Raw genomic sequence first — 24,283 nt, 5'->3', positions numbered from 1 at the left:
GCGGATCGGCCGAGTGGGGCACTGTGGAGAGGAGGGCCGGACCGGGCCGCCCCGGAGGACCGATGCGCCGGGTGGGGCGCTGGCCCCGGAGGGCGTGAGCCGCCCGCAGATTGAGCAACTTGGAAACCGGCGGGCGGAGCGCGGGCGCGCTGGGCGCCCAGGACAGTTCCGCGGCGAGCGGGTGAGCCGGCCGCGCCCTCGCCCCTCCCGGGCCTGCCCCCGCCGCGGCTGGCAGCGCGGAGGTGAGTCCCCACGGAGCTGCCCCGTCCTCCTCCCTAGCGCCCCCTTCCACTGGGACCTGGGGCGCCGTGGGCCCTCTCATCTGGGCTTGACCGAGCTGAGCGCGGGGGGGAGGGGGGGCGGGGAGACCGCCAGAGCAAGGGGACTTATGACTGCTGTCGGGTCAGCGAGGGCGGGGGAGGGCACCTTCTGGAGTCCCTCCTGCGAATCCTGCCGTCCCCACCCCCGGCATCCCTTAAGCCAGTGGGCAGCCTCCTCGCGGTGTTGCCTCGGGCTGCCCTCAACCCGGCAGCCCCCGGTGATCGTGCTCACTCGAAGTTCTGAACTCCCCAAATCCACCAGACCTATTGTCCAGCACCCCCGATCCAGAAGCTCTTGATTCCTGGTGTCTTCGCCTCGGGTTCCCCCGAGTCCCACGGCCTCTAGTTACCACCCCCAGTGCCGCAGCCCGGGCCCGGGTCCGACGTGGCAGGCGGTGTGTGCCGCGCCCCCACGGTGCGCTGCGGGGTGGCGCGGCTCACTGTCCAGCGGGTTCGGGGGGCTGAGGGACAGACGGTCTTGCTTGGTTGGGGAAAGATGGGGGCTGTTTGTTAACCCACGGCTCCCAGGAGGGCCGGGTCGGATTCCGGGTGCGCGAGCTTGGGGCAAGGGTTTTCTTGTGAAACCCACCTATTGGACTTGGAGAATTCTCTTGGATTTTGGGGGGCAGTCAGGGGGACTTCAGGTCCACCTCCCCTCCCCCTGCACCTGTTGGGCCTCTCCCGATAATAGGGAGGAAGGCTCTGAGCGCTTGAAGTCGTGATGAAGGGGCGCGAAGGAGCCCTTCCCCGCTGCCCTTGGCGTTGGGGGGCGGGGGGGCGGGGGGCCCCAGCACCTGGCTTGGCTCCGGCAGACACGCTAATCCCGACAGGTCGGGCCGGCACGTACTAGGTCCCGCCCCCAGCCCAGCAATCCTTCTGCCCCCGCCTGCCAGCCCTCTCCACCCGTAGCTTGTCCTGGGGAGGGCTAAGGAGAAATTATCTGGATGGTTTACATTTCTGGGTCTGTATCCGGCCCCGGACCGGGTACCAATTTATCCAAATAGCGTGGCAGGGAAGAAGGTGAAAGTTTATCCAGACTTCTGGGGGCACTGAGTCCCCGCCCTCAGCACCACCCCTAGCCGTGCGCCCCTCCCCAGTCTGTCCTCCCCTCCTCGGACCACCTAGCACGTGGGGCCTCTCTCCTGGGCCCCAGCCTCTGCCTCTGCCTTCCACCCCTTCCCCAAGCTGGGTTGTGCCCTACACCCCTCTGCTCCCTGCGCCTTTTGCTCTGCCCTCCAGATCCCCAGTCCTGAGCAGCAAACCCTTCGCTCACTGACGAGGTTTGTAACCCCAAGACCCTTAACCTGTCCGTGCCCATAAAGTGGGAGTAATTCTGCTTTCCTCTTAGCCTTGTGGTGAGGAGTCAGTGAGGGCCTGGCGCACGGCAGGTGGTGCAGGCACGTCATGAATGTGAATCCCTCACCCCGACCCTGGCAGAGACAAAATGCCCCTCCTCACTCCCATGGATGCCTGAGACCTTGATCGCTGCCAGCAGTTCCCATTGCTGGCTCTGCCGGTGCAGAATGATGGGCCTCCAGATAGGACCTGTCTGTGCCATGTAGCCAAAGGGGCAGAGGAAATCAGGCAGAGGAACCGAGGGGAATGAGACAGCCTACTTAGAAGAGAGTCATTAGCTCCTATCCCCTCTCTCAGCCTCGATCCAAGGTTGTCTCTGTGTGTGTACCCACTGCATATGTGTGTGTGGGGACGGGGGGGGGGGGCAGGGACCTCCTCTCTGGAAGGATGTGGATTCAGGGACCTGTGACCTTCTGGGGCTTGGTACTGCAGCATTCCTAGTCTGAGACCTGTCCTGCCTTTAAAATCAGATATCACATAAAATTCAGAGTTTTCCACTTCTCTTTTAAAAAATCAGAAGATCTAGCAATGTGGAACCAGTATTTCTGCCTATCAACTATCAGTTGGAATGGAATAGCAGAGGCTCCCTTTGGATGGGACATTTGCCCTCCAGTTCACCCTCTCCACACCCAGTGTCCCTCCTATTTGTTGCTTGTATCCCTGATAGAATGAACTCTTAGCTCCTTTCCAGGGTTGATTCTGTATTGAAACTCTTCCTATCCAGTGATGGGCAAGGAAGGCCAGTGCCACTTGCTCCAGTGACATGCAGATCTGCAGCCTCCTCCCCATTGCCCTGCTGAGATCATGGTTTGATGGGGATACTGGTGGGAGTGGGTTGGAAGATCCTCCCTGGCAAGGATTGGGTGAGCCTGGCAAGGGCCAGACTGAAAGCTAAGACCCAGGAGGACTGAGGGGGAAGTAGAGGGAGGGAGAGGAAGGGTGATAACATTTGCTGTGCACTAACTTTGAAGTACCAGGCACCGTGCTGGGCAGGCAGAGGGAGTGCAGAGATGCACAGACCTGTTCTGCCCCAAGGACCCAGGGCTACTGATCACACAGTGAGACCAAAGTCTCACGCACTCAGGATTTAACACCAGCTTTGTCCGATGCGGTCTTCCTCCAGTGCTTGTCAAGTTTAAGGACTCAGGGCACCCTGAGGATGCATCTGCCAGGGGTCCTCAGACCTCAGTTTGAGACAGGCCACCATTAAAGTTTAACCCTATCACTTCGAGTGATCACTGGGGCCAAGGCAATCAACCATAAAGATAAATGCAAATATGGAAATGGCATAACAGTGCTCAGTGTTAAGATTAGTATCCAGATGGTATGAAAACTGTTTCTATTGCTTTTTAGATGGCCATCAGAAGGGAGACACAAAATACAGTCTTGGTCATAGAAAATACAGCATTTATTGAGTCCCTATGTGCCAGGCACTGTTCTAAGCAGTTTCATGTATTAACTCGCTTAAGCTCTAAAAACAACCACCCTCTTGTAGATGAAGAAACTGAGGCTCAGACCAGCTGAGCAACTAGCCTAAGGTAACAACTAATAAGTAGCAGAGGCAACATTCAAAGCCAGGCAGTCTGACTCTGAAGTTTATGACCTTAACCATCATACTCTACGGCCAGCGTCTGGGATTGTGTACTTGGAGCTGAAGACCCCGGTTTGATAAGCTCAGCCGGATGTCTGCAATCTGTGGGTGATGGAAGTGTGTGGTGGGGGCTGGAGAAGGCGGGAAGGCTCTGGTGGTTCACGCAGGGAGTACTGGAAGGGCAGGTAGGGGCTGGCAGCTGACGGGGCGCTTGGGGGTGGCTGGGGGCATCTCCGCAGGCTCTGGCCACAGCACCAGGTGGGATCCATCAGTCTCATGTAAACACTTCTCACAAGCAGCTTAACCACTTGAGTGTGTCTGGCCTTCAAAGCCGGTGGGAGAGGCCAAGGAGGGAGTGCTGAACTCCCCTGTGGGATAATGATTTATCTCCCATGCAGGTGGGCTCTCCTGGGGCCTCCCTGGAGGCGAAGGGGGAAAGGATTGGGATGGGGTTGGGAGGGACACCTCCGCTCTAGCATTTCAGCTTTCTCATTCGTTAAGCCAAAACTCAGCCGGCTCTCAGAGCAAACCTGTGAAATATTTATCCCCATTTCATAGATGAGGAAACTGAGGTTCAGAGAGGCTAAGTGACTTGTCCAAAGGCATCTTAAGCAGCCGGTGGGAGGGTGATGCTTGTCTGGCATCTGCAAAGCTTCTCTAAGGCTCTCTGTTTCCTCCCATCCCTGTGTGGGTGTGGGTGTGTGTGCAGCAGGTGTGTGGGCCAATGGACGTGCAGGCATCTGTTGTGAAAGTGTGCAATACTGTGAGTGGGAAGTGGGTTTTCGTCCCCCGACTCCCAGGTTGGGCTCCAACTTCCCAGACACATTTCACCGGGGAGGGACCAGCTCCCCCTGCCCCCATCACCCGGGCCAGCGGGTCCACAGACCTGGCTCTCGCTGGGCAGGGGGATTATCCCCATTCTCTGTGTCTCTGGCCAGGGCGGGCGTCGCTGCCTCTTTTATCCTTTCACAAAGGCCAGGCCCGCAGGGCCTGCTGTGTCAGAGTTTCTGTGGCCAGGGGAAGCCTTACTTCCTTTTCTCCCGCCAAGCCCAGAGGGCCACGCAGGGTCTGCCAGCTTGTCGGGGGCCACTGCTCTAGCTCCAGGCAGGTGAAAGGCACATTGGTGACTCAGCACTGGGGAGAGAAGGCTGAGGGGTCACTCACAGAAGGACAGAGAGAGCTGTTCTTTAAGAGACACGATGTTACTGCAGCATGAAGTCTGTAGGGTAGACCTAAAGAAGGACTTCCTAACATTGGGCAGGTCGGAAGCCAGGCAGCTGGTTTCCAGGGATCCACAAGTTTGATCTGAGTGTCCACCATATTCCAACCACTTGGGTGGCCAACTCCCACCCCATGTTAGGGACTCTCACGAGATAGGAAGACGGGCAGATCTCTCCCACAGGGGCGCCAGGTGGGCAACTTGTAGTGTCCAAACATTCTGAGTTCTCACAGTCTCCTGGGTAGGGAACCACATGGGAGCGTAGGTGGCATAGGTTGGGGGGCCCCATGTTTCCCCAGAATTAACCCTTCTCTCTCCTCCCCCAACAGGTTGGTTTTTGGAGGTGTCCCTGCTGAAGGACAAAGAGTTCTCCCATGTGACACCCCAAGGTGCCTTTGAGGAAAGCTTTCTGGACCTCCTTATGGGCTGATGGAGAAGTGGGCTCCCCACACCCTGTCTGTCCCCAGCTGAGATTATGGTGGATTTGGGATACAGCCCAGGCCTGGGCCTCCTGCTGCTGACCCAGCCCCGGAGGCGTTAGCAAGAGCCCTGTGCCATCCACCCCCCAGAGACCACCCCTCCCACCAGGGGCCTGAGCTGGCGAGTGACTATGCGGCTTGGGCTGTGTGTGGTGGCCCTGGTTCTGAGCTGGATGCATCTCGCTGCCGGCAGCCGGGGGATCAAGGGGAAGAGGCAGAGGCGGAGTGAGTAACGGATGCGGCTGGACCACCGTGGGCCTTGGGAGTGGTGGTGGTGAGGGTGCTGTCTGGGGACTAGGGCCTTTGGTCGTTTCATTCTATGATGACCATTGCAGATTTCTACTTTGTCTATTACATTGCTCAGTAGATTATCCTGTTTGTGGATTAATTTGTTGAGATTGCCCACTCTGTAGATTACTCACTCTGTCTGTTTTCCCCTTTGTAGACTCTGCTTTCTAGATTAACCCCTCTCTTGTGAGGGTCCAGTTTGTGGATTCTGCCCTTTGATATAACACCAGCTTTGTGTGGTATCCATGGAAGTGCTTCTCGGCCCGGTGCTCCTGGGGTGCTGTGTCCTCCCATTTATGGACAGGAGTTCAGGGCTCCTTTCTTTTAGTGGTGTCTGAAGTGCAGCCCTTAACCCCTTGGGGCCAGGAACCCCACACAGCCTCGTGGTGGGCAACAGATGTCCCTGCCCAGATCATGGGGCAGAAACAATGGAGCAGAGAAGGTCGTGGGACAGTCCACTGCTGTGGTTTTTAAACCTGCCCAGTGGGATTCAAAGATGTGTGCTGGGGGGTGAAGGGGAGGCCGTGGGCAGGAGGCTGGCCCCCCACCTTCAAACCAGAGCAGCTTCCCTCTTCCCTGCTTTTGGGAAGATTCCACGTAAGATGTCATTGGAGGAAAGAGTCTTCACAGCCTAAAAAAAATTAAATCCTGTTATTGTACAGATGGGAAAACTGAGGCTAAGAAAGGGGAAGAGATGACATTCCAAAGGACACGCAGTCAGTATTGGAACCCAGGTCTCCTGGTCCCCGTGAGCCCAGTCTTCTTGAAAACAGAGCCTGAAGGAGTTTACCTGTCCCCACCATCCTCGCCGTCCCTCCCAGGATCCCATCCTAGGCAGTCCTGAGAGCAGGTCCCCCATGCTCCACTTGATGCCTCCAGGGATGGGGGTTCAGTACCTGCCATCGTGTGGTGGGAGTGGCCACTGCGTGTGAGGGACAGTGCCAGGGAGTGGGGTGGAGGCCCGACCCAAGCCTATCTGTCTCTCAGCATCCCCCGGAAGAGATGTCACGCCCCCAGGCAGACAGGTCCTCCGAAGTCTAGTCCGACCATCTCTTGCTTCACTTCTGAGGCCTTCTGACTGAGGTCCGCCAGGAAAGGTTGAAAGGCAATGGAGTTTTGTTGGGTCTCCACGGGAGTGGCCAAGGCCAGAACCCAGCCCAGAGAGAGAAGCTCAGTGAACTGGTGAAGCTGAAAATCCCTGGCTTAACAAACAATTAGAGACGGTTAGGTTTAATCAGCAGCGAGGCCTTGATTTTCCTCCCTTCTCATCTGCCGTGGCCAGTAGTTTGGACTCCACGGGCCAGATGCGGTTTAGTGATTTCTAATCAGTCTCCTCTATTTCCGAGAGGAGAGAAAGAATGGGAGAGGCCACTCATCCTCATGGGATGTGCACTAGTGGTCACGCTTCCACTGGTGAGCCGCACACTCACCTACACCAGGGGGGGTCAGAAGACCTGGGTTCATCTCTTGCACTAAAAAAAAGAGAAAAGTACTGGTCTGGCCATCAGAATGGGCCACTCCCAGCAACAGCCAGTCAAATGCAGCGATTTTGATGTGCCCGCTTTTGATAGAGCCGCATCTCACAGCCTCGACAGCATTTAGCCCAGTGTTTATTACCAAACGGCGTCACTGACAGACATCCTTGATCACCATCAAGGGGGCGACGAGGTTGGGGAGAGGTGTGGGAAAGACTCAAGATGCAACGAGGGTCCAAAATGGACAGAGGCTCGGGGGGGATATGGGGGTAGACGTTGCTAGGCAACACTTGTGAAATAACCATAAACCTGCAAGTGTGACTGTACAGGAATACAGCGAGGGTTACATGAGATAACAGGTCCACATATTGTGAAACCTTTGTGAAATATCAAGCTCTGTATGGTCAGGATGCATGTCATGGTTTTTATTGTTTTTTTTGCGGTACGCGGTCCTCTCACTGCTGTGGCCTCTCCCGTCGCGGAGCACAGGCTCCGGACGCGCAGGCTCAGCGGCCATGGCTCATGGGCCCAGCCGCTCCGTGGCATGTGGGATCTTCCCGGACCGGGGCACGAATCCGTGTCCCCTGCATCGGCAGGCGGACTCTCAACCACTGCGCCACCAGGGAAGCCCCTTTTTAAAAAATTTTTATTGGAGTATAGTTGATTTACAATGTTGTGTTAGTTTCAGGCATACAGCAAAGTGAATCAGTTATACATATACATACATCCGCTCTTTTAGATGCGTGTCATTATTATATAAACAAGCTGTGGACCATGTTGCCCCAGGGTTTCCATGCGAGTGGAGGAGGGAAGAAAGGATGGAGACAGCACGTGTGGCTGCTCTGGCCCCCCCCATGTGCAAAGGCAGTGGGCAGCCTGGGGGGCAGCGGCAGGCTTGCTGTGAATATGAGCCTCAGGTCTGCCGACTCTGCCATCCCGTGACTGCATGCCAGTGGGGCCACCAGAAGCCACCCAGTATAGCTCTGAGCCATACACCAGTTTTGAGCCCAGAAATGTGTGATCTCAGGTCTGAGAGATGGTGTCCCTGCACAGAGGGGAGAAGTTCAGCTGTGAGTCCTAAACCCTGCCAGGGCGTCCTCCTCCTGTCCCACTCACTGAGGACACCTCCCCTCCCCGAACCCTCTCCTCACTCACCCTCACTGGCCCTTGCCCTCTGCTGACCGCCTCCCCACCTGGATTTCCTGCATCACGGAGCCGTCTTTCCCTCACCATGCCTCTCACTGAGTGCCCCTCCCCTTACTGAGACCCTTCTCCCGTCTGATTCCTGGGCCCCTTCACTCAGTCCTGCCCCCCATGAAGCCTGCATTCCTTCACGGAACCCTGACTCTTCCAGAAGCTGGACTCCCCGTTTTTTAAATTAATTTTTATTGGAATATAGTCGATCCCCAATGCTGTGTTAGCTTCCGCCTCACAGCAAAGGGAACCAGCCACACGTGTACGTAAATCCACTCTCTTCCAGATTCTCCTCCCATCCAGGTCACGACAGAACACTGAGTAGAGCTCCCTGGGCTATACAGCAGGTCCTTGTTAGTTATCTATTTTATATATACTAGTGTATATATGTCAATCCCAGTCTCCCAATTCATCCCTCCCCTCCCCTTCCCCCTTGGTAACCATAAGTTTGTTTTCTACAGCTGTGACTCTATTCCTGTTCTGTAAATATGTTCATTTGTACCACTTTTTTAGATTGCACATGTAAGGATATCATATCATATTTGTCTTTCTCTGGACTCCCCTTTTTGCCCCTTCTCACTGCCCCGTCCTCCAACTGGAGCCTTCCTCCCCTCTGCCACTAACCACCTGTAGAACCCCTCTTCCCTGGCTGAAGCCCCATTCACTCCTTGGGCCATTCCCCACTCGCCTGTTGCAAACCCCCAGAGCCCGGCCCCGGGTGGCAGAGACGGGTCATGAGGAGCCCGTGGGTGAAGGGGGAAGAGGCAATTTAACCTGGTGTAGAGGATGTGGAAAGGAACCAGGAGGGCTGCGAGGGCCCAGAGGGAGTGACTCCTGAGATGTGATTTTAAAGATGAGTAGTTGATGTGCAGGCAAGGGAGTGGGGGGGTGGGGGAGGCAGAGGGCACTCCAGGCAGGGGACCAGCCTGTCCGAAGGTGAGGAGTTGGGACGCGGCACAGACTGTGCAGGAAGTGGGGTACGGTTAAGGGTAGCTGGAGGAGTGGTCTCTGGGTGCAGTTCTAGGGAGCCCTGAGGTTTTCACTGGAGCCGCTCTGCTCATTCTGTGTTATACGTGGACACTCTTTTCTACTGAAAAGAAGGGTTGTGCTGTTAAAACAAAAAGCTGAACGTCCATCAGGGTAGAGCAACGAAAGCTGCCTGGAGCTGAGGGAGCATCCTGGGAGCAATGCCACACAAGTGGGCAGAGGTCGGAGGGTGGAGCGCTTGGTACCCGCCAGGCTGAGGAGTTGGCCCTTGACCTGACTTGAGCTGTGGGTAATGAGGACCCACGGAGAGGTCTGAATTAGGGGAGCAGTGTGGTCCAGCTGCAGGACCGGGCGAGGGGAGGTGGTTCGAGATGGGAGGCAAACAGGCCAGTTAAAGGCTATTTGGGCCCAGTCGAGGAAAAAGTGTAGGTCTAAACTAAGCTCACAGCTGAGTTAAAGGATGCCGGATCTTCCCGGGGGATGTGCCCAGGGCACCAGGAATGGGCACATCTCCTGGGAGAGCATGTGGCCTCAACACGCTCAGCGAGGTGCCAGTTCCTGTCACCCCCCCTGCCCTGCCCTTGCCCCTGCCCACTTAACTCAGGGCTCTCTCACCGAGTCTAATTCCTCCAAGACTAGATACCACCCCCAAACAAAGGTCAGCCCTCCTCTGGGTCATGGAGAGTTCCCCTCCCTTGGCATTGACCTTCACCCAACCCCCCGTAACTCCTCATACCTATCCTGTCCAGCTCCCCACACCTTATCAAGCCCCCCAGTAAGCTCCATCCGTATAACCCCCCCCCCCCCCCCCGAGCCTCTGCCTCACTCATCACATCCTCAGCCCTACATTCTGGGGTAGCCCTATCCCTGTGGAGCCTCACCCCTTACTGGGCTCCCATTCAGAAACAAGACAGGCTCCACCTCCAAAGCTCTTTCTAATGAGAGACAAAGACATATTAGCAGATAATAACGACACAAGGTGACGTCTACCATGATGGATTCAAGTACTGGGGGCAGGGAACACACAGAAATACTCCATCCAGATTTTACATGGAGGTGAGATCAATGGAGACTTCCTGTAGGAGGTGACCTTAGTTCTGAGACTTGAAAAAGTTAAACTCAAGAGGAGGCAGAAGGTGTTCCAGGCAGAAGGAACAACTTGAGCAAAGGCACAGAAGTGTGAAATAGTGTGATGTGTTCAGAGGAACAAAAATAATTCCATATTGCTTAGAAGTAGTGTGAAGAGATGAGGTGGATGGGATCTGCCTATGGAAGCTTTTTAGGCCAGGTGGAAGAGCTGGGTATTAATTCTGCAGCCAATAGAGAGCTATTGATGGGTTTTAGGCAGGCGTGTGACACCATCAGAATTGGGGTTTTGGAAAGATCTCAAGATGAGAAAGTTGGGGACCTGGGAGAAGTGAAGTCCCTGGAGAGGAGGCACTGTGGCCAGAAGCCATTCTTCAGCGGGGTGGGGGCTGAGCCACCCTGGGGCAAGGCCTGACTGTAGAAACATCAGCCCGAAAGGGGTTTGCATGGGGATGAAGGGGGCGAGAAGCACCAGGGAAGGGAGGAGGACACAGCCTTGCCTTCCTGGCTCACGCACTCAGGCTCCACTGAGTGCCTGGGAGCGGGGGCAGTAGGGTGGGGGTGGGAAGGGCAGAACTGCATGAGGGGGTTTTGTGAAGAGCTTGGAAGGAGGCTCCGTCAGCTCCCTGAGCGCCCTCCCCATCACTGAGCCCACCCATCCTCAGCCAGGCTCCAGCCCTGCCAGGCTGCCTCCCCTGCATGCAACCCTCCTATCAGGGGCACAGAAGCCCGAGGCAGCATTTCAGATTGTGAATCTGACCACGCCCTTCTGAGGTCCCTTTCCCTGCCAGTAGACTAAAGCCCTGTTCTCCATCCTGTGGATGCCCTCGGATGGTCAGTGCCTCAGAGTCTTTGCACAGGCTGTTTCTCCTGTCTGCACTCCCTCTTCACCTAGCCTGCTGCATAAGGGCATGCCCTTCATCGCTCCTACAGTCCTCACAGTGTGCAGCCAGCCCTAGGTGGGCGTTTGTTGCTGCATCTCCACATCCCCAGTTCCTAGCAGTTCTGACACGTGTTAGGTGTGTGGTGAACGTCCGTGGAATGAATGAGCCTGTTTCTCCCTTTGAATCATTATGTAACCTCTGCCCATACCCAGCATCTTCCTTGGACACCCCCAGCCCGGCACGCACAGAGCCCCCTCCACTCTGGCTTTCCATCCGCTCGCTGCCCATCTATTCGCCTCACTGAGCCGAGAACACCCTTTGGTTCCCCTTCCCCTTGATAAGTGTCTCTTTCCTCATCGGACTGGCCCTGCCCATCGCCAAGCCCCCTCCTCCTTGCTGAGCACCACTCTCCCTTCCTGAGCCCCCAAACCTCATGGAGCTCAGCTCCCTAGTCTCTTGTCCCTGACCCCAGCCCCAAGCCTCAAGGCCTGTCTTACCACCTGAGCTCTGTATCTTGACCCTCTCGTATCCTTGGGTCTTCACTCCATCACTTCACCCTGCCTCTGTCTTGTGATCACATTCCCCACCCCCAGCTGGTCTCTCCTTTCTGTCTGTGTTCCCTGACCCCCTCTGTCCCTCTCCTCACTTTACCCCCCCCACCTCTATCCCCTCCACTCACTCTTCAGCCCCCTGTGGTTTGTCTGGCATCCCACCACTCCACCAAACTGCCTTTGTTGAGGTCACCCAATCACCTCTTAGTGCACGTGTTGTAGATTTGCCCAGGGCTCCCCCCTCACGGTCTCCTCCCAGCCCCGGTCCCCGCAGATCTCGCCCTTTTCCACTCGGTTTCCATCCCCCACCCCCGTCAATGTCCTTCCATCTCTCCCATTATTCCTTCTCAGCTTCTTTCCGGGCACCTTCCTCTACTTGTGTGTTGAATGCGAGGACTGCCCGGGGCCGCAGTTCTTGATCCTCTTCTCAAGCTGCACAGCTCCTTCCCCCGGGACGCTTTCCTCTCCCAGGGATTTAAGCCCCAGTGATGGCTCCCAGGACGGATCCCTGAGTTCTCTCCCTTCTCCATAGCCAGTCTCTTGAATGAGATGGTTCTCTTTCCTCACCTTCCTTTACCCTTCAGCCACTGCCCTCCACTCTCCAACCCCACCAGGGATGCCATTCCTTACGTGGCTGATTTGTGGCTGTTTGTGGCTGATTCCTTACGTGACATCTCGGAAGCGTTTGGCGTTGGACTCCCTGCTCCCCCCTTGAGGGTCCTCGTCTCTTGGCTTCCGTGATGCAGCTTCTGAGTGTCCCTACCTGTCTGGGTCCTCCTCAGCCCCTTAGTTGGCCCTTCTTTTTCTGTCCTTCTCTTCAATGGCTAATGCCTTTTCTCACTGTCTGTACCCTCTCTCCTAGTCATCTCACGGACCTCTAGGCCTTTGATGACTGTTTTATATTAAGGGCTCCGTGTCTCCATCTCCAGGCAAAATGTTTCTCTTGACTTCCAGACCCACAGGTTCAGCTGCCTAGTAGATCCCCCCGGATGTCTCATGAGAACCACAAACTCAACACAAGGCATCATTTCCTCCACCCAGATCTGCTCTTCCTCCTGTGGGCCCTCTCTTGGTGAAGGACCAACGGCTACCCCACCACCCAAGCCCAACGCCTAGGCATCACCCTTGACGTGTGCTTTCCCCGGGCTCTCATCCCACGTCCAGTTCATCACCTAGTCTCATTGATTCTACCGCCTGAATATCTCAGCTGTGTCTACACCTGTCCATCCTCTTGGTTCAGCTCCATCTCTTTGAACCTGGGAGTCCTCCTCCCTCCAGGTTTGCCATCCCTACAATCTGGTCTCCACACCACAGAGTGATGTTTCTAAAACGGAATCCTGGCCATGTCTCCTGTTTTAAAGGCCCCAGGGATTCCTCATGGCCTTTAGGGTAACGTCCATACTCCTTTATAAGGGTTCGAGGCTGTTCCTGCTTTGGCCCCTGCTTCCCTCTCCACTCACTCCACACACCAGCCATGCTGAACTAATTTCAGATCCCCCACGGGCCGCACTTTCTCTTGCGTGTCACTGAGAGCTCTGAAGGGAGATGCACACAGAGATCTGTTGTTGGTTAAGTGGGGTCGGGCAGCAGGATTCTGAGAAGGCCCTTTGCAAATCTGTCCTTAACAGAAGTGATAAGGAAGGAATAAATGAGTTACGGGAGCATAGTGATAGAGGCCCACAGCTGGGACACCTGGATGACTTTGGTTTTCGAAACCAAGGCAAAAACCTAGAAGGAGCATTCATTTCAATAATGACTTAAATAAAAACCTTGAGTATAGACAACTTTATATCTTTGAAGCAAAAGTGGTACTAAAATCTACAGTGACATTAATTTGTAATACAGCTGAATAACGGCCCGAACTAGAAAACTAATCCCAAGGGGGCTCCCTCATAACTTCGACACCACATTGGGAGCCTTGTTTTTTTCTTTTACAATGACCCAACCAACAAGAGTGATATTAAGTTTTATGGGTTTTTTTGTGGTATGCGGGCCTCTCACTGCTGTGGCCCCTCCCGCAGCGGAGCACAGGCTCCGGACGCGCAGGCTCAGCAGCCATGGCTTACGGGCACAGCCGCTCCGCGGCATGTGGGATCCTCCCGGACCGGGGCACGAACCCGCGTCCCCTGCATCGGCAGGCGGACTCTCAACCACTGCGCCCCCAGGGAAGCCCTGATATTAAGTTTTAAATTCATTGATTAATTAAATGGTAACGTTGACTCTATATAAATAAATAAATTCTCTATTTAAAAAAATCAGTCTGGCCATGCTTTCCGTTTGCATGTCACCTTGTATTGTCCTACCCCCTGGCTTTCATAAACTTTGTCCCCTCTGCCTGGAACACATACTGGCGGTGAAGCCTTGTTTAAGTAATTCGACCTCTCCATTTCCTCATCTGTGAGAAACAGGATGAAATAAAAGTAGTAGCACCCCCGCACGGGTTGTGAGGCTCAAAGGAGTTAATATCTGTAAAGCACTGAGAGCAGCGCCTGCCACAGAATACGTGTTCAACCTGTAGGAATAAGCTGCCATGATTACGATTATGATTTTGTTGTTGTTGTTTTATTGTTGTGTTTGTTATTCCCCTCTTCTCTTCTGTTCACCTTTCTCTTACTCGTTCCCCTGTTCTGAAATCAGGATCATTCCTGGAGCACGTGTTCCTTCCCGCAACCCTGCAGAGTGGGCCTCCTGATCTCCCTATTTTGGTGGTGGGAAGGGAGGCCCACAAGATGCGGTATTTCTCCCAGGGTCACAGGCTGGGCCATCGGCTCAGGTCCAGCCAGCTGAAGCCTGAGCTCTGGGTCCTCCGTTGCAGCACGACCCCCTGCCATCTGTGCTCTGATTCCCCTGGCTCTCTGCCTCCAGCCTGTATCTACAGCACCTCGCTGCCTGGTTCCTCTTTTAGTGACTGGTCCCACTCATCCCCTATGCCAGAACCCCGGGAAGCACCGCAGCCTCCTCCCGCTACGCTTGGTCACCACGACCACACTGATGGCTTCCCCTAAGCAACTCTCAGATCGTTTTCTCTTTATCTCCCCTGAACAGAACTTGGTTTAAGGCTTTCTCATCTTTCTCACCTGGATGATCAGGTCAGCTTCCTCCCTAAAGGTCCTCCAGTCTCTGGTCTCTCCCCAGGCTGCAGAGGAAGCTTTCCAACGTGTAAATCAGACTGGGTGTTTCTCCTGCTTAAAACTTGCCAATGACTTCCTGTTGTCTTATCAGCTCTCAGAAAGATGGCCCCCAAACTCTGCAAAACAAGGGTTCTGTGGCCAAAATGTCTCAGAGGTGCAGTTCACTCTTTCCCCATTTTACGGAGTCACTCTAATTCACAGGAGCCTAATAAAGGCTGCAAAACGTCCTGCAGTAAAGAATCCTGCTTAGACTTGTCGGACCCGGTGGTTCTCAGTCTCACCTGGTGCAATGGCCTTTTCTCCACATCCTTCTATGAACATTTAGGGGAGTCACGTTCCAAGGAATACTCTTTGGGAAAAGCTGCCCGACAGGATGGAATTCAAGGCCATTGGCATGATATAAAAGGCCCCTCCTGATACGACACCTTATCTTTCACTTGTACTCCAAATTATCCGCAATTCCCTTGGGGTCATTCTGCGCCTCTGTGGTCTTGCCCCTGGAGGGCCCTTGTCTCCACTTCCCAATGGACAAATCGCTACTTATTCTTCAAGAGCTGGCCCAAATGGCGCCTCCTCTGTGACTCCTTCCTCCCTTATTTCTGGGTCCTCTATTGCTTGGCCTTGTGGCTGCCAGCATGTTCCTGGTTGCGGGTCTGTCTGCACCCCTGAGAGATTAGTTCAGCTTGGCCGGACGTCTTTCCCTCCACGTCGCCAGCACTCACACTGCACATGGTACCTGGGAGGGGCCGGGTGAGTGTTGGTTGAACAAGTGAATGAGGAAACAAGATCAAAGGTCTGAGACTCGACGCTGGGGCTGGGGACCACGTTGGCTCAAAGGATGGTTCCAACCTCAGCGCCTTTGACATCTTGGGCCACATTGTTTTTGTAGGAGCTGCCCCCCCGCATCGTAGGATGTTTAACGGCCTCCCTGGCCTCTGTCCCCCAGATGCCACTAGCAACCCACCCCCCCCCAGTGTGATAATCGAAACGTCTCTAGACTTTGCCAAATGTCCTCTGGGGAGCAGACTCATCTCTGCTCGAGAGCACTGTTCTAGATGCAGGTTATTCCAGCTGTCTTCCTGTCTCTGGGCAGGTGGCCTCTTTCTCATTATGCCTCTTGTCCTTGAACTTTTCTCAAGGATGAAAGCCCTCCATCCATACCTGAGGCTGAGCGTTCCTTCCTCTGGGGTGGGGGTGGGGATGAGGGAATGTGTAAATTCCAGGATGGGTGCAGCTTCAGTGCCTCCTCTGGGGATGACGGGGCAAGCCTGGAGGGTGAGTTTGTGTTGCACCTGGACCTAAAGAGGCATTTAGGGTGGGTGGCAGCTCTTGCTGTGCTAGCTCCCTTGAAAGCAGATACTGGGGAGGTTTATAACGCAGCCTTGCAGAGAGCTACCAGCCTGGCCTGTGCTTTCTGAGAAGCACATTCATTCTACGGGCTGAAACTCCTGTCTACTCACTTCCCATCCTTGTGGGATTCTGGGAAAGATGGAGGTCTCTCCCACAGCTGCCTCTCACCCTTGCCCCATCCTTGCAGTCAGCGCCGAGGGGAGCCAGGCCTGTGCCAAAGGCTGTGAGCTCTGTTCGGAGGTCAACGGCTGCCTTAAGTGCTCACCCAAGCTGTTCATCTTGCTGGAGAGGAGCGACATCCGCCAGGTGGGCGTCTGCTTGCCGTCCTGCCCACCTGGATACTTTGATGCCCGCAACCCTGACATGAACAAGTGCATCAGTGAGTGTGGGCGGGGCTGGGTAAGGGCACCGGAAGCTCTGGACATGGGGCGGGGGTGGGGCGGGGCGGTGCTTTGAACTGTTGATGTACTACAAGAGAAATAGAGGGATACGGAGGAGGGGAGTTCTTGATTTAAAAATCCAGCTGCTGACCAGACCTCTCCCCAGACATCCCACCCACGTTTCCAACCCACACCGTAGCCACATCTCCTCCCTCCAAACCTGCGCTGACCTGTATTGGGTCACTCTCAGTGTCCCAACCCATCACCCAGGCCACAGACCTGAGAGCCAACCTCTCATTTATGCCCCCACCCCATCCATCCAATAACCAAATTGTGCCTCCTTCATCTTCTTTCCATCCTCACTGCCATGGTCTTATTCAGGGTCCCATCACGTCTCTCCTTGACCATTGCAATAGCCTGTTCATCTGTCCCCCAACCCTCATCTGGTTCCCTTCCACCCTCCCTCTGCACTGCAGCCAGAAAGATGCCTCTGAGACACATAACCAGAAAATCACTGCTGGCTCCACTGAGGGCAGGGAAATTCAAGCCCTGGTCAGCCTTCTCTCCCCACCCTTTTCCCCCCACTCTTCTCACTCTGCTCCGCTCTCTCACACCAGCTACCGTCCCACATGCTCCAAGACACATGCTGTCACACCTCCCTCTCGTCTGGGGGACATGCAGCGAACACTCTCCTGTAAACAATGCCAGTGACCTTCCCATTCTGTTCAGAGCCTTGGAGTTTAGAAGGCATTTCCAGACCTCCTATCAGTTGAGCCTCCCAACCACCTTTGGAGGGAGACGGACTTAAGTGATGGTACCCTTTTCATAGCTGATAACGTCGAGGTCTCAGGGGAAATGACTGATCCAAGTTCAGCCGACTTGGGTTCTAATCCCCGCTCTGCTGCTTATTCATTGTGTGACCTTGGGCAAGTCGCAGCCTCTCAAAACCTCATCTTCAAAACGTGGCTGCTTGCTTTTACCCCCCTAGGGCTGTTGTAAGAGGCATGTGGAGGTCCTCAGGGTCTGGCACTCAATAAACAGCTACTGTTATTCTTACTTTTGTTCATATTTTGCCTGCCACCAAACCCAGGAATCAGAGGCCAGGAGGCACAGAGGAGGGTGGGGTGGCGTTGGGAAGCTTGTGAGCATGGAGGTAGGACCCTGGGACTGGTCCTTTGGAACCCTGGTCCTCAGGGATTTGGGGTAGGGCGTTCCTGGCTGTGTCAGCTTCTGGGAAACTGTCATCCCAGGCTTCAGGGGCGGAGACTGGGGAGAAGTCAGCTCCACCCACAATCCAGGAGGGGAGAGATTGTGAAAGACCCCTCCAGCTTCTAGCCTAGCCCGGCCACCCACCCTCCCCGCACTTCCCCAGAGGAGGGAGAGCTGGCAGGACGGCTTTGGGGAGGGACCCAGGAGTCCAACCAAGGTGGTTCCTGGAAGCCGGCCTTGTAGAGGCAGAGGAATTTGCCCCGGGATCGCTCTCCCCTACTCCAGGCAGACTCTTGCTGCCCCAGGCAGGAGGAGAACCGGGCTCTGGGGTCCTATGGATGCCCGGCAATAGGGGGAGAGGAGACCACACAGCCACTCTCGGGGTGTCATTGTATCCCTCGGTTCAGCTCTGACTAGGTGGTCCTCGGGGTGCCGTGAGAGGCTGGGACGCTCCTCTCGCCCCCACTAATCTCCTCTCCTCTGAAACCGGCTCTCTTGGGCCTCCCCTTGGGCTCCCGGGCCTGGGATTGGGTTGGGGCTGAGGTTGGCTGACCGTGGCAGGAGTCCCAGCCAGCCCTCAAGAGAGGCTGCTTTGACCTCCTCTCCCCCCATCCCCTTGCCTTCCTTTCTCTCCGTCCCAAGACTCCCCTGCGGTAATTGCAGCCCCAGACCCCTGTCCTGCCCTGCGTGAGTGGGCGTGGCTGGGTGGCCACGGGGACCAGGGGAGGCGTCTATCCGCGGCTGAGCCAGAGGCCCCCAATCTGGCCCTCTCCTCAGAATGCAAGATCGAACACTGTGAGGCCTGCTTCAGCCACAACTTCTGCACCAAGTGTAAGGAGAGCTTGTACCTGCACAAGGGCCGCTGCTATCCCGCCTGTCCCGAGGGCTCTGCGGCTGCCAACGGCACCATGGAGTGCAGCAGCCCCGGTAAGGCAGGAAGGCGCGGCGGGCAAACGCTGCGGTCCAGGGTCCAGGACCCCGGAGGAGGGGCGGGCTGGGGGGATCTGGCCAGGGCGAGCGTGGGCTGGGCCCTGTGCAGCGAAAGCGCATCACCACCACCCTCTGAGCTGCCCCTCAGGACTCTTCTGCCTTCTGGGCTAAAGACGCCTCTAGCCTGGGGCTGCGGCTGAGAGCAGATGGGAGGGGCTCCCCTGGGGTACCCGGGGCCAGGGGAGGAGACGTGACCCCCTTGTCCTCTTGCTTCCCTCCCCTCCTGCCAGCGCAATGTGAAATGAGCGAGTGGTCTCTGTGGGGGCCGTGCTCCAAGAAGAAGAAGCTCTGTGGCTTCCGGAGGGGCTCGGAGGAGCGGACACGGAGAGTGCTGCACGCCCCTGGGGGGGACCACACCGTCTGCTCCGATACCAAGGAGACCCGGAGGTGCACGGGGCGGAGGACACCCTGCCCGGAGGGTGAGCTGCGGCCTCACCTCCCTGGGGTCGGGGGTCAACACAGCCACGAGAGCTCTGACCCCCTCTGCTTCCTGCCTGTGGCCCAGGAGAGGGCTCAGGCCAGGACTCCATACTGTGCAAACGCATGCCAGGCAGAGAGTGGGCCCCGCAGCTGTGTGATGGGCTGGGAAGCTGCTATGGCCCTATCCCTCCCCATTTCTTCTGAGCCAGTGGATGTCGGCACTGGAAGCGCCCTCAGAGGTCAGATGATGGGAACGTAGAAGGGGGTGTTAAGACCCAGAGAGGTGCAGTGATTTGTCCAAGGTCACACAGCCTGCAGGTGACAATGATGTGGCAGTGTCCTGGGGTGGAGGAGTGGCGGGTGGGGGGGAGGCGTCCTGCCTGTCCCGAGAGCTGCAGTGACCATCTGGGAGATGCCCTCGGCCCATTGAGACCAAAGGTCTGAGGAAGACGTGAGGAAGAGGAGGGCGTCTGGTTCATCGAGGGGTGCAGGGTGAAAAGGCTCATGGGACCCCTTCTCAGTACCCATGTTGCAGCGCCCTCTGCAGTGGCTGCTTCTCAGAGGAGACCTTGAGGGGACCCCGACTGCTTATGGGCCTCCTCCCCACCTCCCCCTGCCCAGCTTCCTCACCACATTCCTCCTCGGGGCCCTTGGCCATGCCCAGGGCCTCCCTGCTGTGTCAGGACGCCCTTTGTTGACTCTTACAGGGCAGAAGAGGAGGAAGGGCGGCCAGGGCCGGCAGGAGCATGCCAACAGGAACCCCGGCCGGAAGGAGAACAAGGAGGCGGGCGCCGGTGCTCGGAGACGCAAGGGCCAGCAGCGGCAGCAGCAAGGGACAGTGGGGCCGGTCACCTCTGCGGGGTCCACCTAGGGACACTGTTCAGCGTCCGGGCCTGTGCAGAAAGAGTCCAGCACTGCTCTGTGTGATGAGAGCTTTACCGAACTTGAGCACTGGGGGCAACGCATACACACACTCTCCCTACCTACACGTACACACAGATACGTGCACACAGACCCCACGTCCAAACGTGTAACTGACATACATGCAAACGTGTGCACGCGCACACGCGGACACACACACACACAATCGAGGTTACCGGAAGACACATCTGTCCCTCGGACATCACCGGGTCAGCAGGGCAGGGAGGCAGAGGGGTCGTCTCTGCCCTGCAGAGGGCCTAGTGGCGCACACTTGGTTTGTGATGCTCCCAGTGGGCACATCAGAGAGAACATTTTCCAGCCTCCAAGCCCAGACTCTGCAGAGTGGAGCCTTCTGGAGGAGCTGATAGGACCAGCCCGGTGGACCGCAGCCAAAGCTTGAGAGGGGTTCAGCATCTCCAGCTGTGTGACTTTATCTTTGGAGAGTATTGTTACACCTCCATGATCCATATCAGGGCTTTCCTGACTCTGAAAACTGCTTAAAGGTTTATTTCAAATTAAAAACGAAAACCAAATGACCACAGTAGCCACAGGTACCACGTTTCTTTTCAGGATATGGGGTTGGTAGAGGACACGGGAGCAGGAAATGAATTTCAAGAGACCCCTCCTGGTCTAATTTACAGAAGGTCCAGAGCAGGAAGGAAACTTGGGGGATATGTAGAGCAGTAACCAGATTCTCTACATCTTTGTCACTCAGAGTGTGGTCTGCGGACCAGCATCAAAATTATCAGTAGGCAGCTTGTGAGAAATGAGAATCTCAGGTCCCATCCCAGACCTGATGAACCAGAGTCTGCATTTTTCCAAGTGACTGGCATGCACGTTCAAGTTTGAGAAACACTGCTTTAATTACCTCTAAGGATGGAACGAAGGTCTCGGCCAGCTTGCAGCAGGAAGGATCCTGGTCGGCTGTAAAGGGAGACTTCCCACCTGGGAGAGGTAGAATCTATATACGGAAGGGCTATAGGAGCAATTCTAGGGGGAGGGAGTGCTCAGGCTCTCTGAGATGGTTGGGGACCGTTGGACGGGAAGGCAGAACAGTGGATAAAATCACTTCTTGCGGTATTCTGAAGTGTCCACTGGCAGCCATCCGGGCACCAGGCTCTGGATGAATGTTTGGTTTGCAGAGGGGAGCCAGACAGGTGCCTTGCTCTCATGGAACTTAGAGGTTGGTGGGGGAACAGGCATGAATCAAGTAATCATTTGAATAAATGCATAATTATAAATGAGAGGTGTTAAAGGCAGGCAACCACTGAAACATACACAGAGCTATGAAAGTAAAGAAAACTAAATAAAAATAAAAGACCCTATCTCGGGGAAGCTTTTTAGAGGGGGTGACCTTTGAGCCAAGCTCTGAAGGATAAATATAAGAGTTAACACAAAGACGAGGAACGGCATTCTAGACCAGTGCTGTCCAATAGAAATACAATATGAGCCACTTATCTCATTTAACAGTTTTCTAACAGCCACATTTAAAGCATAAAAAGAAACAGGTGAAGCTAATTTTAATTATATCGTCTATTTAACCAAATATATGCAAAATGTTATCTTTTTAACATGTGATCAATATAAAAAATTATTAGTGAGATATTTTACATTCTTTTTTTAAACTAAGTCTTCAACATTCTGTGTATATATTTACACTTACAGCGTATCTTAATTCAGATACTAAATTTTCACCAGGAATACTTGATATGTATTTTGATTTAATAAAAATTCAAGTCGAAAAGTAGATTCACATACCCAAAGTGTTTATAGATTAGGTTAAAATTTTCTGAACTGAATATGTTTAAAATTTTTAATTTAATTAATTGAAATGAAATAACATTAAGAATTCAGTTCTTCAGTTGCACTGGCCACGTTTCAATTGCTCACTAGCCGTATGTGGCTCGTGGCTACTGTATTGGACAGCATAGTCCTAGATAGAGGGCACAGCACATACAAATGTCCTGTGGCAGACAGGAGCTTGGTGTTCAATGAACTGAAAGAAGACCAATACAGCTGGGAGGCCTGGAGGGCAAGAAAGGTGAGATGTTCCCAGAAAGGTCGCCTAGAGCTGGGTCCTTATTCTCAGAGCCAAGAGAGGCCACTGAAGAGTTTTAAGCAGCCAGCCCACAGGACCAGATTTGCAAAAGGCAAGTCTGATCATGTCGGCCGTTGTATAGACGACAGATTTTCGGGAAGTTGTTCAGGAGGCTGTTGCTGTCATCCAGGTGAGATGTGGTGGTGACAGTGGAAATGGAGAGAAGAGGACACAATCAGAGGTATCTGGAAAATAAAGTTGGCAGAGTTTGGTGATAAACCGGACATGGAAAAGGAGAGAAAGGGAGAGGGAGGTGTCAAGGATGAAGTCCCCATTTCTGGCTTGAACATCCAGACAGAGGATGGTGCTGTGTTCCGAGATGTGGAACTCGTGAGGAAGACCAGTTTGGAAGGAGAAAGAAGACCAAAACTTTGGTTTTGACCGCGTAGAGTTTGAGGTGCCCATGAGACATCCTGGTGACGAGGGTGGATAGACGTTGCGTTGACACAGATATGGGTCTAGAGTGCACAGGGGACGTCTGAGCTGCAATGCCAACTGGCGTAGAGAAGATCACTGGGGCTGTGGGTTGGGAAGAGCCCTGGGTGAAGAGAGGCCTCAGCACCCAGCTCTGGGCCCTCCAAGGATAAAGATCAGATAACAGAGGATCGGTTGGCAGAAGAGTCAGAGAACAAGCAGGCAAAGGAAAAACCAAGGGAGTGTCACGTCCCAGAAGCCAGCAAGCAGGAGGGGAGATCAAGAGGACCAAAAGCTGCTAGATGCAAATAAACGAGGCCTGGGAACTGACCACTGACTTACAACATGTGCACCAGTAGTGGCCTCAGCCAGAGCTGTTTGGAGAAGGTGATGGAGGCAGAATTCAGCACAAATTCTTTCCAGAAGTTTAGCCGAGAGACAGAGAAGTAAGACAGGGGCTAGAAAGAGATATGGGCTCAAGAGAGTGTCTTTTTTTTTCCTTTTTTTTTTTTTCAGGTGGGAAAGATTTGAAAATGTTTAAAACCTGCTGGGAAGGGTCCAGTTAAGAGGAAGAGGTTGAACACACAGGAGAGAGAAGGGGAAATCAGTACTGAAAGACTCTGTGGGGAGGGACAGCTCTTATAGGAGCAAAGAGACGGGGGTGCCGGAGCAGGAAGGCTGGGAGATTTGGAAGTGGGGAATCTCAGGTCTGTGCACCTGACACACTGTGGGGATCGACCCACCCATATCTCTGAGCCCCTTCGCTGCTGGTTAGGAGCCTGGGTGGTCACAGGCTGGCTCCGGCCTCTCCCCTAACCCCTTACTTTGCCTTCTCTCTCTGCCCCGGCTCTGTCTTTGCCAGTCTCTCTAGCCCTATGCATCGTCCATCTCTGATTTGGTCTCTCTGCCTTTGCCCCTCCTGCTTCTCTGACTCTGTCCCTTCTCTGTCCCACTTTTTGTCACCGTGTCTTTCTCTGTTCCCACCTCATCAGCCCCTAGCTCTGTCTGTGTGTGCCATTGCTTCTCTGTTTTTCTGTCTTTGTCTGGGTATCAGGCCCTGCATGTCTTGGCTGTCTCTGGCTCTGATTTGTCCCCATCTCCCAGAACCTCAGGTCCCTGCTACTTGAAGGGTGGCCATGGGTCAGCAACCTCAGCCTCACCTGAAAGTTTGCTAAAAATGCAGACTCTCAGGCCCCTCCCAGCCCTAGAAATCGGAATCTGCCTCGTAACAGATCCCCCAGGTAATTCACATGCATGTTAAACGTTTCAGAAGCACTGTCCTCAGCTTTCCTCTAAAACATCAAAACCAAAACCCAGAGTCTTAGAATCAGAGTGAGCTGGATCCTCCTGTGTCTCCTGCATCACCCGGGTGACGCTGAGGCATTCCACTTCTCCGCATCCCTCCTAACGCCGCTCTTGATGCTTTAGACAATTAAGGGAGGGAACTTAATAGGAGCTCCAGGGGGTCCTGAGCTTCCACATCTGCAGAATTACCGGTGGGAGGGAATTCTCCTGGTACGGATATACTGGTGCGTTCAGGTACAATTCCAGTGTGTCCTTGGAAACATTCCCACCTGGATCTACCCCCATCTGCCTCACTCTGTCCTTTCAAGACTAACAATGCTTTTCTTGAGCTGGAGGTAGGGTATGGGTTTCAAGATGGGGGGGCAGTTACCTGCTGGCAGCCTTAGAAGCAACCCACCTGAGGCCAGAGACCATAGGTTGGATGAGAAGTCACACTTTGTGATTTTCAGAGTGAGGGTGTGCTGGAGAGAGGAGTCATGTCAGGATTCCTAACACAGGGACTTCCCTGGCGGTCCAGTGGTTAAGAATTGGCCTTCTAATGCAGGGGACGTGGGTTTGATCCCTGGTTGGGGAACTAAGATCCCACACGCCACGGGGCAACTAATTCCCTGTGCTGAGGGGCAACTAAGCCCACG

General features: G+C 54.7%; 1 protein-coding gene across 1 annotated transcript; it reads left to right on the top strand.

Moving 5' to 3' along the window:
• RSPO1 (R-spondin 1) lies at positions 1-20,331 on the top strand. Its single transcript, XM_067712002.1, has 6 exons — positions 1-242; positions 4,816-5,190; positions 16,099-16,290; positions 18,278-18,427; positions 18,721-18,909; positions 19,618-20,331. Exons 2-6 carry the CDS (start codon positions 5,097-5,099, stop codon positions 19,779-19,781), a joined length of 789 nt encoding a protein of 262 aa, XP_067568103.1. The 5' UTR covers positions 1-242; positions 4,816-5,096; the 3' UTR covers positions 19,782-20,331.
• The last annotated feature ends 3,952 nt before the right edge of the window (positions 20,332-24,283 follow it).

This window comes from Pseudorca crassidens, chromosome 2, assembly GCF_039906515.1.
Source record: "Pseudorca crassidens isolate mPseCra1 chromosome 2, mPseCra1.hap1, whole genome shotgun sequence".
Classification (NCBI taxonomy): domain Eukaryota; kingdom Metazoa; phylum Chordata; class Mammalia; order Artiodactyla; family Delphinidae; genus Pseudorca; species Pseudorca crassidens.
The sequence above is the reverse complement of the archived record's forward strand: the minus strand, read 5'-3'. Positions and strand labels throughout refer to the sequence as shown.

Bases quoted from the DNA above. Each gene is read 5' to 3' on its own strand.
- RSPO1 (XM_067712002.1), top strand. From the start codon at position 5,097: ATGCGGCTTGGGCTGTGTGTGGTGGCCCTGGTTCTGAGCTGGATGCAT. The intron at 5,191-16,098 runs GTGAGTAACGGA...CCATCCTTGCAG, and splicing joins GGGGAAGAGGCAGAGGCGGA to TCAGCGCCGAGGGGAGCCAG. The intron at 18,910-19,617 runs GTGAGCTGCGGC...TGACTCTTACAG, and splicing joins GAGGACACCCTGCCCGGAGG to GGCAGAAGAGGAGGAAGGGC.